General features: G+C 35.8%; 6 protein-coding genes and 2 long non-coding RNA genes across 11 annotated transcripts; 5 read left to right on the forward strand and 3 right to left on the reverse strand.

Moving 5' to 3' along the window:
* Positions 1-238: 238 nt before the first annotated feature.
* AT1G71290 (F-box associated ubiquitination effector family protein) lies at positions 239-838 on the forward strand (the record flags this gene model as incomplete). Its single annotated transcript, NM_105798.1, has 1 exon — positions 239-838. One exon carries the CDS (start codon positions 239-241, stop codon positions 836-838), a length of 600 nt encoding a protein of 199 aa, NP_177285.1.
* Positions 839-990: 152 nt separating this feature from the next.
* Positions 991-1,534, forward strand: AT1G09227. The gene has a single exon (NR_139585.1). It is a non-coding gene; the product is annotated as an other RNA (long non-coding RNA).
* Positions 1,535-1,659: 125 nt separating this feature from the next.
* On the forward strand, positions 1,660-5,915 carry AT1G71300 (Vps52 / Sac2 family; the record flags this gene model as incomplete). 2 transcript variants are annotated; one of them, NM_001334495.1, is made up of 19 exons in its annotated part: positions 1,660-1,745; positions 1,886-1,943; positions 2,065-2,178; positions 2,290-2,391; positions 2,468-2,551; positions 2,662-2,742; positions 2,834-2,977; positions 3,099-3,190; positions 3,260-3,341; positions 3,483-3,665; positions 3,837-3,952; positions 4,041-4,099; positions 4,249-4,349; positions 4,438-4,488; positions 4,671-4,850; positions 4,944-5,078; positions 5,250-5,324; positions 5,475-5,532; positions 5,611-5,915. In NM_001334495.1, 19 exons carry the CDS (start codon positions 1,660-1,662, stop codon positions 5,913-5,915), a joined length of 2,106 nt encoding a protein of 701 aa, NP_001320711.1. The 2 variants fall into 2 exon arrangements, with proteins under 2 accessions (NP_001320711.1, NP_001319363.1); NM_001334494.1 differs by having other exon boundaries at positions 1,826-1,943; positions 5,475-5,915.
* Positions 5,341-7,660, reverse strand: RAD52-1 (cobalt ion binding protein). Of its 3 annotated transcripts, NM_105800.2 has the most exons (5): positions 7,187-7,620; positions 7,065-7,102; positions 6,886-6,980; positions 6,310-6,456; positions 5,341-5,841 (listed from the first exon to the last, which is right to left on the reverse strand). In NM_105800.2, exons 1-4 carry the CDS (start codon positions 7,438-7,440, stop codon positions 6,313-6,315), a joined length of 531 nt encoding a protein of 176 aa, NP_177287.1. In that variant the 5' UTR covers positions 7,441-7,620; the 3' UTR covers positions 5,341-5,841; positions 6,310-6,312. The 3 variants fall into 3 exon arrangements, with proteins under 3 accessions (NP_177287.1, NP_849876.1, NP_974123.1); NM_179545.3 differs by lacking the exon at positions 5,341-5,841 and having other exon boundaries at positions 6,062-6,456; positions 7,187-7,660; NM_202394.2 differs by lacking the exon at positions 5,341-5,841 and having other exon boundaries at positions 6,173-6,980; positions 7,187-7,660.
* On the forward strand, positions 6,504-6,770 carry AT1G09233. Its single transcript, NR_139586.1, has one exon. It is a non-coding gene; the product is annotated as an other RNA (long non-coding RNA).
* Positions 7,661-10,080: 2,420 nt separating the features above from the next.
* Positions 10,081-11,414, forward strand: AT1G71320 (F-box family protein; the record flags this gene model as incomplete). Its single annotated transcript, NM_105801.1, has 3 exons — positions 10,081-10,390; positions 10,433-10,669; positions 10,783-11,414. The coding sequence occupies 3 exons, from the start codon at positions 10,081-10,083 to the stop codon at positions 11,412-11,414; spliced, it is 1,179 nt and encodes a 392-aa protein (NP_177288.1).
* A 195-nt stretch (positions 11,415-11,609) lies between these two features.
* Positions 11,610-12,765, reverse strand: NAP5 (non-intrinsic ABC protein 5; the record flags this gene model as incomplete). The annotated part of the gene is made up of 3 exons (NM_105802.1): positions 11,610-12,266; positions 12,352-12,438; positions 12,535-12,765. 3 exons carry the CDS (start codon positions 12,763-12,765, stop codon positions 11,610-11,612), a joined length of 975 nt encoding a protein of 324 aa, NP_177289.1.
* On the reverse strand, positions 12,766-15,960 carry GDPD4 (PLC-like phosphodiesterases superfamily protein). The gene is made up of 8 exons (NM_105803.5): positions 14,651-15,960; positions 14,467-14,564; positions 14,302-14,362; positions 14,131-14,211; positions 13,937-14,029; positions 13,601-13,690; positions 13,400-13,527; positions 12,766-13,320 (listed from the first exon to the last, which is right to left on the reverse strand). Exons 1-8 carry the CDS (start codon positions 14,915-14,917, stop codon positions 13,152-13,154), a joined length of 987 nt encoding a protein of 328 aa, NP_177290.3. The 5' UTR covers positions 14,918-15,960; the 3' UTR covers positions 12,766-13,151.
* Position 15,961: the final 1 nt, after the last annotated feature.

Here is a 15,961-nt window from a genome sequence, read left to right on the forward strand (position 1 = left end):
TCTGAAATCATTGGTGAAATGTATCTTGTCTAAAAGAAGTTGGCATCTTTAATCCGCTCGAGAGCATTCAGAGATCTTACTTGCGCCGATCGATGACGACAAGGCCTCGATTGTCGTTCATCAACTTCCCCGTTCGGACGTGATGGTGTGTTTCACTCTGTTTATCAAGAAGAGGAACCACTGTGTAATATCACAGTACGGAGATGGTAGGCGTTCTAGGGAATATCAGGTATACACAATGACGGTGGGATCAGGTGAAGAATCTAATTCTTGGAGAGTGATCACATGTAAGCATGATCATTCACCAGTTACTGAAGGACTATGTAAAGGAGGTTTCTTGTATTATGGAGCTGATGAGTCCAATAGTGACAAATCTGTGGTAGTGAGCTTCAACGTGAGTTCTGAAGAGTTTAGCGTCATTGAATTGCCTGAGGAAGTCAAGATTGATCATCGTTGGAGATTGGTGAACTACAATGGGGAAGTTGCCTTAGTAGATGACTCTGAGTTTGACTTTGGTATTGTGAAAGAACCGAATGGCAATGGAGTATTTGAATTGTGGGTAAGGAACGAAACTGATGGAACTTGGTGGAGAAACTGCATTGAGATTCCTCATTGGGAACAACATGTTGGAAATATGGAGTTTTTCTTCAAAGGTACCATTGGAACTGGAGAACTTGTGTTCGCTCAAGACTCTGTGATTGAGAGATCATTCTATGTGGTTTATTATGATACAGTCACACAAAATCTCAGAAGATTTACGATTGAAGGTGTAGCTAGAGATCAGCTTCATGATGTTCGAACCTTCTTGGATCATGTTGATAGTACTTGGCTTATGTGAAGAACAAGAGTTAGGTTGTTATATATATGCGAGAATCAGATTTTGAGTTTTTACAAAATCTATTAAAATTTGGAGATCTTAACTTCTTTTTTCTCGACAATATCTGTAAGAAAATAAAATAAAAATAGACATTTGTTGGTATCACAAAAATAATATAGACCTCCTTGGTATTTGCGTATCCTCTCATCTATATCGCCAGTGGCTCCGTGGCCTTCAAATCAATTCTCAAATTTTGTATATATATATACTAAGATTAAGATTTGACTATTGTTATAACCATTGGTGTTTCTCCAGAATTTGTACAGCAACATGCCCACTAACTCATTGGTAAGCTGGCACTTCGTTTTCGCTCTAAATTTGATTTGCTGAGTTCTAAAGCCTTTTGGATCATGATGTTATTGTTATGGTTGTTTTACTTCTTTTGCGGGTTCGATCTCTCATCGAAGTTTGGGTCTATTCTCTTTGCTCTTCCTCTTCTAACTAAAAAAACATAACGTTACCATCGACTAGGGTTTTTGGTGATTTTTCGTTTTTCTCATGATTAAGATTGGTTTTGAGGTTTTTCCCTTTTCAATTAGGATTTCTAGTAATGATATATTGTAAGGCTTTAAGTTGGATTGTTCCTTGTCTGTATATAAAGTCCCTTTATGATCAATAAGAAATCAAACAATTAACCCTAACTCTCTCTAAGAGCGACTTGCGTTAAAAGGAAGCTTGCTAAAATCTTTCTCACGTTAACAAACTGCACGAAACCGAAATCACAGGCTCATATCAAGTCTCTTATCGAAGTTTGTGTCTATCTAAAAACATAGGGCCAAGCTATGGACGACTTCAGTAATCTTGAGAAACATGAATCTGAATTAGGAGCATTCTTTGGAGACTTGGCTTTTGAAGAGGATTCAAGAAGGTAACATTCTCATGTCTTTTCTGTTTACCTTAATTCGAGTTTGACATAAGTTTCTGCTTCTCTTTATTGTTCTGATTTAGAATGCTCTCCTTTGGTTCTGTCTCATTCATAAAATCGACATTACTCTTTTTGTTGGGCAGTGAGGATATATCATTGGAAGGGCTTCAACAAGAACTTGAAGAATGTGAAAGTGACGAGGTGAGAAAAAAAAACTGAAAGTGAACAAAGTTTTTTCCAGTATCATATCTACTCCGTTTTGACTTACTCTGTACATGGATAGAAGTTTTGATCCAAGGCTATTTTTCTTGTGAAAGTTCAGGTTGTTGCCAATATACTGTCCAGTGGTGACAAACTTAGAGAATATGCCAAAGGTGTTGAAAACAATCTACGGAAGGTTGAATTGGATTCAGTTGAGGTTGCTATTCTCTTACCTGTGATACATTGTGGCACTCGTTGTTTTCTACTTTTCATGTAACGTATTTTGTTCCTTGTACAAGTTTAATATCGTAATTTACTAATGTTTCTACCCTCCATTAATACTCAGGATTACATAAAAGAAAGTGATAAACTAGTCTCACTTCACGATCAGATTCGTGACTGTAACTGCATCTTGTCACAAATGGAAACTCTTCTCAGTGGATTTCAGGTATTTGACAATTTATATAGTTTGTGATTCTTTCTCCTTAATCTGAATGCGCACTTTGCTTCTTCGTTTCTTTCAGGAAGAGATTGGTTCTATAAGTTCAGACATAAAGATTCTTCAAGAAAATTCAATGGACATGGGTTTGAGACTGAAAAATCGAAGGGTATATAGTCATATCAGAAACCACTATTAGTATTATCTCTTTCTCCTTCAACCTCGGTGGTATTTTCTTATGTGTGTTACTCATCAAAACAAGCTCTCCTATATGAACAGGTGACTGAATCAAAGCTAGCAAAATTTGTCGAAGACTTTATAGTACCACCAAAGATGATTCATGTAATTGTTGATGGAGAGGTATCTTTTCAAATTCCCTCTTTCTATGTAATTGTTGCTTTGGTAGGATTTTTATTTCTAATCTGATAGTCTTGCTATTTTCTGTATTCAGGTGAATGAAGAGTATATCAAAACACTTGGAATTCTGAGCAAGAAGCTGAAATTTGTAGAAACAGATCAAGCAGTTAAAAGTTCCAAAGCATTAAAAGATGTAGAGCCTGAGCTTGAAAAGCTCCGGCAAAAAGCTATTTCCAAGGTTGTTAATCTACTTTCTCTGTTACTTGATTCGTAACAATTATGTCTTTGTTTGTTCTGTTCCAATGCTTCCAAGGGCATGCACGTCGAGGGAGCAATTCTCATTTATTTCCGTTTTGCAGGTTTATGATTTTATTGTTCAGAAGCTTATAGCCCTGAGGAAACCCAAAACAAACATTCAGATTCTTCAACAGAGTGTGTTTTTAAAGTACAAGTGAGTCATGCACCCTTTTACTTTGGTTTTTTTACGTACTTCATTTACCAAATTACATTTTGATCATAGGTATATTATCTCCTTCCTCAAAGAACATGGAAAAGAAGTGTTTATGGATGTCCGCGCTGCATACATAGATACCATGAACAAGGTACTTCTTCTTTTCTTGTATTCTCACTAGAGCTATAATGATTAGATGATGTATGCAGGTTAGATTGAACAAGCTTTATGTTATGGGTTAGGCTTTCAGTTGTTAATGTTACACCTAATATAATGTGAGATCTGGTTTCAGGTGCTAAGTGCACATTTTCAGTCTTATATTCAAGCATTTGAGAAACTACAGTTAGATATAGCCACATCAAACGACTTGATTGGTGTGGACACTAGAAGCACTGGCCTCTTCTCAAGATCTAAGGAGCCACTAAAGAACCGTTGTGCCGTTTTTGCTTTGGGTGAGAGGATACAAATTATAAAGGTATTCATCATTTATCCAGTGATTATATTTTTTCAGACCATTGAGCATGATTTGGCGAATTCGTTAGTTCCACGTTCACTTGATATTTTCCTGTATTTCTTATCGTTGACTTGGAGGTATTATATCGCAAGAGTTTGTTAAAAGACTTAAGTTTCACTATGTATGATGTAGGAAATTGATCAACCTGCTTTGATCCCGCACATAGCCGAAGCCAGCTCTCTCAAGTATCCTTATGAAGTGCTCTTCAGGAGCTTGCACAAGCTACTTATGGATACAGCTACTTCTGAGTTCTGTTGATCTTTCCTCTTTTCTATTTGTGTTATTGTTTCTCACCACCCACCCCCTTGTTAACGTCATTTGTTTTCATTTTGACAGGTATATCTTTTGTGAAGATTTCTTTGGTGAACAGTCTATATTTTATGAAATATTTGCGGGTAAGTTTTAATCTTTCCTCCTTTTTCTATACCAAACTTTGTAGTCAGAATAGTTGTTACAAATTTTTATATGGTACTTGAGTAGTGTGTAAGAAATATTGTCTTACGCAATTTTTTCTTGGATAAATTCTGAATTCTCCATGACACAGGCCCATTCTCTGTTATCTATGAGCACTTGGATTCCGTCCTCTCAAGCTGTTATGATGCTATCGGTTTGCTGCTTATGATTCGCATTATACACCACCACCAGGTAACCCAATTATTAGTTTGAGTGTGATGATTGTTTATATCTCAACTATGTGTATCAAGCATTTCTCAATAATGCCACTTTTTCACAGCTTATCATGTCTCGCCGGAGGATTCCATGCCTGGATTCATATCTGGACAAGGTTAGTAACTCCTTGTCTCTCTTTTAGTCTGTGTGATATACTCTTAATGTATATTACTTGCAGTTGTGCCAACTTATGTTTTCTACCTGGTATAACTTTGAATGTCTTGCATAGATTTTAGATATGAGCTCATAGATGCCGCTTGGTTGATTTCCTTAATGAATCTTTTGCAAATTGAGCAGGTTAATATTTCTTTGTGGCCTCGTTTTAAGACGGTGTTTGACTTGCACATCGGCAGTCTGCGAAATGCAAACATAAATACAATATGGGAAGATGATGTGCATCCTCACTATATCATGAGACGTTATGCTGAATTCACGGCTTCGTTTATTCACCTGAATGTTGAATATGGAGATGGGCAGGTTCGTTATAAGTATTCTCTCTGTCCCTAACGATATGTGTTATTTGGAGCTTCTCACCCAAAGCTCTTGACATTTGTCTATGAAACTTTGCAGCTTGATATAAATTTGGAGCGTTTAAGAATGGCAGTAGACAGCTTGATTCTTAAGCTTGCAAAGTTGTTCCCAAGGCCAAAGCAACAGATGGTGTTTCTCATTAACAACTATGATATGACCATTGCTGTGCTGAAGGTGAGTAGAAGAACCCTTGGCTCTCTCATGTTTAAGTGCACCCATGTAGACCACTAAGAAGTCAGCCTATGCGAATTATCTACAAATCTTAACTCATATCTATTGTTTCTTGGGTTTCTTTCCTTACCAGAAATATATTAATCTGTTTTGATCAATCTTCATCTATTCTAGGAAGCTGAACCAGAGGGTGGGAAAATTCAAATGCATTTTGAGGAATTACTAAAGAGCAACACTTCCTTATTTGCGGTAAGGGACAATGTTTCAGTTTGATTGCCTTTATAATTTGCTGATTTCTGTTTGATCAAGTATACAAGCTACAAAGAGCATAAAAAGATAGTAAGATTTGGTGTATTATGTTTCCATTATTGTTTTGTTTAATTTCTTGTAATTTCGCAGGAAGAATTGCTGGTGGAGCATTTCAGTGATATGATCAAATTTGTTAAAAGCCGAGCCAGTAAGCACCTTCTTTCTTTCTTGTCTTCGCGCACTCATTGTTTGTTAAGTCGAATAACCACCGAATTGTACTTAGCAGATGAGGATTCAAGTCCAAATTTAGAGAGGTCCATCACAGTTGCTGAAGTAGAGCCGCTGGTGAAGGACTTTGGAAGCAGATGGAAGACAGCGATAGAATTGATGCACAAAGATATCATAACTTGCTTTAGTAACTTCTTGTGTGGTATGGATATTTTGATAGCTGGAATGACACAACTTTTGCTTTATTACACAAGACTCGAAGACTGTATCAAGAAGATAGATGGTGGATCTGCTCTCAACAGGGATATTGTCAACTATCAATCAATCATGTTCGAGATCAAGAAATACAAAAAGACTTTCTGAAAGATAACATATTGGCTCCTTATGTATAATTCTTATGTCTTTTGCTACTATTATCCTTATTTAGTCTAGGTATTTTCTCAGCCTGTGTGTCTTGGATAATTTCATGGGAATTTCTACAAGGAGTGAACAGAGAGTGCAGATGCGAATTGCCACAAACAGATAACTTTTACTGGTTAAAGTTGCAACCTCAAGTTAAGTTACAGAAATGCAACAAAGAGTCCTCTGAAGGTCATTTCATTAACCGATTTCAAATCATAAAGCGATCAATATCAGCTGATACATATCTAAGATACCAAAAACTTAAGCTTCCCTGAGTTTTACCTTCAAAGACTACTACTACTAGGCAGTGGGAACACCAAAATAATATACTTTCCCATGGTTAAAGAAAGATTACCCTTTACAAAGCATCCTCGTGATAAAGATGAAGCCCTAATCCAAATCTTGCACACGCACGGCGAAATGCCATTGCTTCCGCCTTTTGCACAGCATCACCATAGCCTTTGTCATCTACAGATGTGGTACCTGTTGATTCCCTAAATATCTTGACAACACCAAAAAAATGATTATTAGCAAATGATTTCAGCGTACAAGTTACAAGCAAAACAATGAAAACATAATATGCTCAAGAAAGTATGCAAGGAAGCAAACCACTAGCATATTTACTAACGAAAACAGGTCAAACCTCCCTATTCACAAGTGATATCATCTCTAAGGTTTGTAAGTACTGATAACAGAATCTATAACCCAGAGTTGGTGTTTCTCCAGAGTTGATAAACATACACTCTCTAAGCTGTATTCCTTGACGGGTTTCATCATACAATTCAAAATGGACACAACCCAAAAGAAAACAACTAGGTTTCTATATTTGCAGCTTCTGAGGCAAGAAGGCAAAGAACTCTACCAGGAGACGACTTGAGCTAAAGGCTAACCAAATCAAACCATAACACTGAAACAAGAGGAAGGGAAAGACCTCAGCATCAGTGCCGTAGAGAGTCACACGATAAGCCACAGTAACAGTGTTGCCATCAGGAGAGTAAGTGACACTTCGAACTTCTCCTGACCATTCTGAAAACAGAGAATAATACACCAAAATGTCAAAACCAAAACCCAACAACGAACCCCAGAAGAACAAGAGAGGGTTTAGCAAACCTGGAGCATGCATATTCATGATCCGATTCACAATGTGCCTGAGAATCAACACAAGAAAAGAGTATAAGTATTGACCCAAAAACCCCAATTAAAGAACCCTAAACCCTGAGGAAAGAGATTACCAAGGGATGTATTTGATGGAGCACCCATCTTCAACTCGAGTTCGGATGACTGAATCTGGAACCTTTTTGTTAAGCTCCTTGAGAATCTCAGCGAGTGGTCTACTGATTCCTGAAGTTGGAACATCGTTCTCTGTTTCAGTAGAGAATCGACGAACACCTTTCCCCATCTCCGACGACCATTCTCTCGATACAGCACCTGATCCGCTCCTCAACGTCCATTTTGCCGCCTTTAGCCGTAACCCTAACCCCGCCATTTCTGTCGCCGGACAAAATTCTCAAAGGTCGCGTTTTTATGTAAGCGTGTAGGGTTTAGTTGTCGTCTGATAGGCACGAAATGGGCTTATCAAAGAACTAACAGAATTATGATGAGAAGTAGAAGAAAGAGGTGAGAAATCAGAAGAAGATGATTGTTGATTTTGATTGATCTTTTTGATACTCGTTTACAGAGAAGAAGAAAAGCTTAAGTACACGACAATAAAGAGGAAATGGGCTTTAAACACTAAACCCAAATAGAAGCCCACGAAGGCCCATCCAGGGTCACTAATCTTCACTTCGGTTTGTATCATCGTCCCGCTTCCTTTAATTAGACTTTTTATTTATTTAATCTTCACTACGGATTTATGTATTACTATTTACTAATTGTTTTATATAATGTATGTTCATATAAAGTAAAGTTGAATGCATCTGTTTTTTTAAACATAAATATGATTTGTAATTGTTTTCAAAAAGTCCAACTATATTAGTTCATCTGAAAACGAAAGTGCTTGAATTGTTTTTTATTGTTGTTCTAGATTCTCCGTTGTTTTTTTAATTTATATATCCTTGTTCTTTTAGTTATATATTTAGTTTGTGAGACGGTGAAATTTTAGAAAATTTAATTCTTACATTAAAAATATAACATGTCTTTATTAACCATGTCTCTGCATATCCAATATAATCATATTCAACTTGATGTTCTTGAAAAATTTAGTTAAATTCTTGTCATAATTTGTATTAGTTATAAGGATAGCTCCTTAAACATCTTTCAAATTACTTGTTTTCTTAGCATAAATCTCAAAAAGCTTAGATATATTTAATTTGCATATTCATTTAGTTTCTTTCATAATAATCGTCTAATTTTTAGGCAAGGAATCTATATATACATTTTTGCAGCCATTTTGTGAAATAAATCCTGTAGTTGGACTTATTTACAATAGTTGCCACTGGATTTTAATGTTTGTTTTTGATAATTAAAAAGAAAATCTTCGAATTAAATATTTGACATTTAACAATCTTCCCAAAATCTCTCCACATTAACTACACGATTATTTACTAAAATATTACTTCCAACATATTTAATATCATTTAATTACTACAAAATTATCATTTTTGATATTGCTTCTCTCCATAACTATAACAATTCGATTATAATCATCAAAGCGCAGAGATATAATCTGATAGCATTTAATTACTACAAAATTACAAAATATTTAGACAATGATTCATAAACATATCATAAATAAGATCAACATTAATAAAATAAATGGTTTTTTTTTTAGAGGACGGGTTTGGCAGGACGTTACTTAATAACATTTGTAAACTATAAAATAAAATTATTTTATAGATAGATACAATTTATAAACTTTTATATATACTAAATTTAAAAAATAAATTGTTCCCTCGGTATACCGCGGGTTAAAATTTAGTATGTGTAACATGTTTGGATCTCAAAATTAAAGAGAATATATTGAATTAAAAAATGTAGAAAGAGTGATGGTTCAAGTTCTGATTAATTATATCCTCCTATTTTAGTTATTATGTTGAATTAATTACTAATTATGTATTATTTATTTTATGAAGTCTAGGTGCCAAGCTCTCATGTGCTGATGTGTCAAATTGTGGGAGAGAGTTGACCAACTTTCATATATATGATTAGGTTAATTAGATAAGACCTAAAACGACGACGTTTGCTGCTCTCTCTGTAATCTCAAGATTCTGATTAGGGAAGGATTTCAAAACGGTACGTAGTCGGTTTAGTTAGGGAGCGGTAAATTGGTCAGACCGGACCAATGGTTTTATTACATTGATTTGGTTAAATGTAAATTTAATTCCTAGGTTCTTTCAAAACGCTGCGTATTGATGTCACCCTTCTCTCCTGAAGCCTCTCCATCTCCTCTCTATCCCTCGGTCTGCAGAAGAAAAAAAGCTCGGCAATTTCACATTATCAATATGTTATTAGATCAATGTTACAATCATTTTACAGTATTCAAATTGTAAGATTTATTGTAAGATTTTCATTTCTATATTTTAAATTATTGTAAGATTATATTATATATATTTATAGCCTATTATACATATTTATTATTTCTAATTCATAATTGTAAACTAAATTATTAGTGTTAAATCTTTTTTAGAGTGTTAAGACTTTAGAGTGTTGCATTGTTGAAGGTGATTAATTGTTAAAGAATGGATGATACATGCATCGTTATATACCACGGTCTATTGCACATCGGACATGTTCTAATCTAGTTAATTAGGATTAAAAAAGTAGATACCAAACCTTTTTCAAGAATTTGTAGATGAAATTTTAAAATCTATCAAAGAATTAATTCTAAGGGATTAATTGCTAAAGAAAATTAAATGAAAGCATATTTAATCATAAATTGTCTTAATTTATTTTCATTATTTTTAGGAATAATATAAACATATATTAATCAACATTTATTATTTATAGCATAAACAAATACATGTTTATTTATTTGCTCTTTATTATTCTAATATAAATTAATAGTGTTATATATTTTTCGCCACAGTTAATGTTAAATCTAAAGTTAAAAATCCAACATTAGATCATTATTTTCTTTATATATAGAGATACACAAATCTACTCCAAGAATCATCATCGTAGGAAAAGAATGGAGAATGATAAACATAATAATCCCAAGACAATATTTATACCAGATGATATAGCTGAAGGGATCTTTCACCATCTTCCAATAAAATCACTGGCTAGATTCAAAGTCTTATCAAAAAAATGGACATCGATGATCGAATCAACCTACTTTTCCCACAAACGACTCATTCGTACAGGCTTACCAACCCCTAATATGAAATTTCTTCATATTAGTCAACACTTTACAGCGAATTTTGTTGAAGAATATTCAAACTCAATAACTTTTCTTTTGGAGACTTTTTCTAGAGATGATCAAAACAACAGAAAAACTTGTCTTTCTTCTTCTAGTTACTACACTTTTTCTGGTGATCCAGTCGACGAATCTCAAAATAAAACTATTCAAGTATTGGGGTCTTGTGATGGATTGGTCTTGCTTCGGATCCATGACGATTTCAGGTCCATTTACTTGATCAATCCGACGACTAAAGAACACATGAAACTTTCTCCCGAATTTATGCAATGGCCATTTACTCTTAGTTACTTAACCCCCGCAATGGCCAATAAACCATGGAGACAACTTTCTCAATCAGTATTGGATTATGACATATCTGGTTTGTCAACTTTCTTGTTCTATGGTTGATTATAGAGTTGAATTTTAACTTTCACATAGTAATATGTTATATACCTATTTATCAAAAAAAAATTTTTCGTCAAGGTGGATTAGTGAAGAGAATGCCGTCTCTTGCTGGATTTGGCAAAGATATTGTTAAAAAATCTTATAAGGTGGTTTTGATATATACAAGATATGAAATACATGATCATGAGTTCAAGGCCAAGGTCCTATCCCTTGATAATGGTGAGCAAAGAGACGTAGGGTTTTATGACATACATCATTGTATCTTCTGCGATGAGCAAACATCAGTCTACGCCAACGGATCCCTCTTTTGGTTGACATTAAAGAAGCTTAGTCAAACATCTTACCAGCTATTAGCTATCGATCTTCACACTGAAGAATTTCGATGGATATTATTACCAGAGTGTGACACCAAATATGCTACTAATATAGAAATGTGGAATCTGAATGAACGTTTGTGCCTATCGGATGTGCTAGAAAGTTCAAATTTGGTCGTTTGGAGTTTACACCAAGAATATCCTACCGAAAAATGGGAGAAAATATATTCTATTAAGATTGACGTTATAAGAACCAACCAATTACATGAAAAGTTTTGGATGCTTGGTCTAGCGGCTGCCTATTTTTCAAATATCAGAAATCGTCAAGATCAAGTTTCTTTTTTTAGACAAAGAACGATTTCGTATTTGCCAACAATGATTTCTCCTTCAAATTTGATGCTTTGATGTTGTTAATTATACTTTCAATTTTTAACAATATTATATGTAAGTTAAAAAGAATATTTTTAAAAAAAAGATGTTTAGATATTTATTTATTTTAAGTATATTGTAATTTCTTTATTTGACATTATGGATTATTTTTATGTTTTATTTTCTCTTGTTTTCTTTCTTTCTGTCAATATAATACATATTTGGATATAGTTATGATGAATATATACAAGTTTTTGAACAAGTTTTTGCAATTTTAAAAGACATTGGAGAACGGAAAATGCAGTGATGCATTTTATGAAACAGTTCAGTAGCAGTCTTGTAACCAGCCGTGACAAGAAGCGTGGCTCTAACAAGAATGCAGAGGGAACTTCCAAATGCCAAAGCAACATACACAACCATTAACGTAGAAAGTTTCACAGGAGCTTGCACATCCTCAGAAATAGGAGTAGCCCAAGCCATCCAGTAGTTACTTCCAATCTGTAGAAGCTGAAAGAGAATTTGCCCCAACAATATGAAAGGCACAAGAGCTCCTCCGTATGCCAGTGTGATATATTTCCAGTATACATCCAAAGCGACGCTACCTTTCGCCCTCTCTTCCTCTTGAACAAATTGTCTTTGGGGCTCCCCAGAATCTAATTTATCGTTCTTCAGATCTTGACTTTCTTGTTTCCCGTCGAAACCAATATCATCTCTCACAACACCATTTTCTTCGTCTAAAGCTGAGTTTTCAGAAACAGAACTGGCATCAGCCGACCCAACTACTGCCAGAGACTCTTGATGCGCACCTATAAGCTCCCTGAAATCTGTTCCAGAGATGAGGATATCATTATATTTTCCAGCTTGGCTGATTCTCCCATCTTTCATGACCTGAGGCATAAGAAAATCGGTTATGGATGATTTCATATTCTCAGTGCTGTAGAAAATGATAAAAGACAGTGAACTATTCACATACCAGTGTAAGATCAGCAGAAGGTAAGAACTCAACTTGATGGGTTACATATATAACCGATTTAGAACATAAAAGCCCTCGTAGAGCTTCCTGAAAAAAGTATGAGAATGAAAATAAATTTGATACATGATTGTTTACGGAAGGAGAAATCACAATCACACTAATGGCTAAGTAAGAAGATTGTACCTTAAAGAGATGTGACCCTGTGTGTGCATCGACAGCACTAAAAGGATCATCAAACAGATAGATGTCCGCATCTTGGTAGAGAGCGCGTGCAATATGTATTCTTTGCTTTTGTCCACCACTCAAATTGATGCCGCGTTCTCCAATGACGGTCTGATCACCGAATGAAAGTATCTCCAGATCTTTACTCAAAGAACATGCTTCAATCACCTTATCATATCGTTCTCTATCCATATTATATAAACAGACTTAATATCAGTCATCTGATTATTTAAACTTAAATACAAGTGTATTAGACCTTGTTCTAGGAGCAGGCTCATATCGTTATGTATAAAAGAAGATATCTGTGTGAGATTGTTTTCACTGTGCAGTCCGAAAAGTGTTGCCTCAGAGTCTCCTGGATCAGATTATCAGTAGCTGTATCGATAGAAGCAATGGCTTCATCAAGAACCGGCCATACTTTGCTTTTCTTGAGAAAGACTCGTCTTACTGTGTATCAAGGCGTCGTAGTGTGTAGTTGTCAAAAACTTGTGGATCAGCAAAACAACATAAAGAAAGATCTTTGCCAAAAACTTCTGAGTTGGTATTACAGTCATTAAGAATGCTCGAAAAAGAAATTCTCACGTCCGTATTGAAAAACCTTCTTCAAGACACTCAGTTCTAAGATCTTCCATGAGACCCTGAAACATAGATGGATCGCTCGTCACAACAGCATCCACACCTAAGTGAAGCATCCTTTTCATGGGATCAGCATCATCCACAGTCCATGCATACACCTCTTTGTTTCTCCTGTTGATCAGATCGAGCAAGGTTGTAAACACATGAGCAGGTGTGTTTTTATTTGAAAACATTGAAATCGATTGCTTACCGACGGACAACTCTAACTAATTCTTCATCGATCAAGGGATGATAAACTCCCACAACCCTAGCTCCCTTCATTCTCAGCAGGCTGTTTCTCGCCCCAGTCAAAGGATCTACCATCACAATGTATCCCACCTGCCAAAATCACTAGGAAATGAGCAAGAAACTTCTCTATCTGATCCTCACAAGACAATCCATTTCTGTTTACCATAGTATCTGGTGCTCGTCTAATTATGTCCCTAGCCAAAGTGTCGCTTTTGGCCCATACGATGCAATTATTGCACTGCGCTCTCTCAATCTAACAACAGAGGATTGGCGATTCATGTGAGCAAAGCCAGAAATACCACCATTGAAACATCAACAATTTATCCATACTCTTGTTTTTTCAAGTATCTATAGTAAGCTGTTCTAGCTTTGTGTACAAAGATACCAGGAAATAAATGATTAAGCAACGCTATTAAGGAATCAAAACATGTTTATAAATCTCGAGCACATTGTACTAAAGCTTTACAAGTACAAGAGCTAACAAAAACATAGTACTTACAATAGAAAGGATGTCTTGTGCTAACCCCTTTTCATACATTGGCGGTCCAACTTTGGCATCAAGGATCACTTTCCGGACTGAATTCGATATCAACTAGATGATTCAAGATCAAAACTAGCTTCAGCCACTTGTTACTAAGCAGAAATTACAAAGCAAAGCAATGACAAGATAGTAATTAAAAAAACAGGCATTACCGCTAAAGCCTCTTCAAGAGTAGGAATCCTACTACTTCCCAAGGTTCCTTTAACAATCTCCGAGACATCGAGTTCCTTGATCTGCAAAAAGATCATCAAAAGGTTTATGAAAAATGGATGCAAAAAAGCATATCCCAAAAGCTGGTAAAGAGAGAGAGGGAGAGATGAGACCTGTTTCATACTCAGATCTCCAACTTGAACAGAAGAGTTACGAGCAATACGCTGCAGATCCCTGACTGTGCGTGTGATCAGAAGATGAATAAGAAGAACACCGATGAGAATCCAAACACAGAAACATTAGAAGAAGATGATACAACAAGGATCAGAGTCTGTAACCTGTTGTGAAGAGCGAATAAAACACCATCGGAGGAACGAGAAACATCGACTTCAATGCAATCAACTCGAGAACGTATAGCGAAACTGTAAGCGTCCATCTACGATTGAGAAGAGTCCAAGAGATTAAGGTTTAAAAAGGTTAGTAGCAAGAGTGTGAAGAAGAAGAGATCGAGAGTGTACGTACAGTGTTTGGGAAAGCGAGGGTGGAATCGCCGCCGTGAGCACAGACAAGTGGAGGATGGTGAAGCCAATCGCACTTTTGCGCGACAATCTGACGAATTCGTCGGAGCTTGAAATGGAAGTAGAGAGGAGGGAAGATAGCTAAGAAAATCACAGCGAAGAGAATCGTTCTCTTGAAATTTCTCGAATACAATGGGCTGAAGAAACGACGGCGACGAGTTCCTCCGCCGTCGAATGGCCGTCTTCTGTGCCGCCATTCAAAAATCGCCATTAGCTGAACAAGACAAAGGTTGTTTTTGGAGCTAAAGACGACGTTTACTGCAATCTTGGAAAAAAAAGAAGTTCACCAATCACCATCAAACTATATATTTTTTTTTTTTTGTCACAACTGTTTTATTATTTATATTACAAAGCCTTTTAACAAGCCATATTTTACAAAGCCATATAACAGGCCATAAACGGACAAAAGCCCAAAGACCACCTTCTGAAGAAGAGAAAGCTAATGTGCTAATAAGTCAAAGCCCACATGGCACTAGAGACACGGTAAAGAGGACACGTGGAAACAGAAAATGATGAGTTGCAGAATGTCGCAGGTGGAGAATCATAACCACAAAAAACTTAAGTTCACCGGAATTGCTGTAAACGCCAAATCGGAAGCAGCTACAAATCCGATGAGACAATTGACAAATCTTCTGTGACAATGACTGTAAAATTTAAAACCTTCAAGAAAGAAATAGCTCACAAACTATCGACTTCGACTTCTGCCATTTAAAGGAAAAACAACATAAACCCAAACGATTCAACAAGCATCGGCAACAAGAAAGACAAACAACAGCTCTAATTTCATCAAAATCAAACAAAAGACACTAAATTAAACTTCAATCCGTAACTAAAAATTTGATCTTTTAAAATGAAAACTCAATAAGCTTGAAGAACAAATTAAGCCCCTTAAAGAAGGGAGGATCGAAAAATTACAAATTTAGATCGAAATGAAGAGAAAGAGAAATCAAAACCAATTAAAACCGAAGCAAAATAGAATCGAACAAGGTTGAAAGGCAAAAACTAAATTTGAAGAACGAAGCCGACCAACGGTGCTAAAGAAACCACCGATGTCGGAGAAAAGCTAGCCGACGTTGCTAAAGGAGCTAACGACGCCAGAAGGAAGCCAACCAACACCACTAAAAAAGCTGGCTATTGTCGGAGCCAAGTTTGAGCATCAGAAACTTCCTCTCTCTAAAAGATCTAGAGAGAGAAGAGAGAGAAAGTCCTTTTATTTTCTCAACTGCACAAAAGAGAGAAAGTCCATCAAACTATA

Source organism: Arabidopsis thaliana, assembly GCF_000001735.4.
Source record: "Arabidopsis thaliana chromosome 1 sequence".
Classification (NCBI taxonomy): domain Eukaryota; kingdom Viridiplantae; phylum Streptophyta; class Magnoliopsida; order Brassicales; family Brassicaceae; genus Arabidopsis; species Arabidopsis thaliana.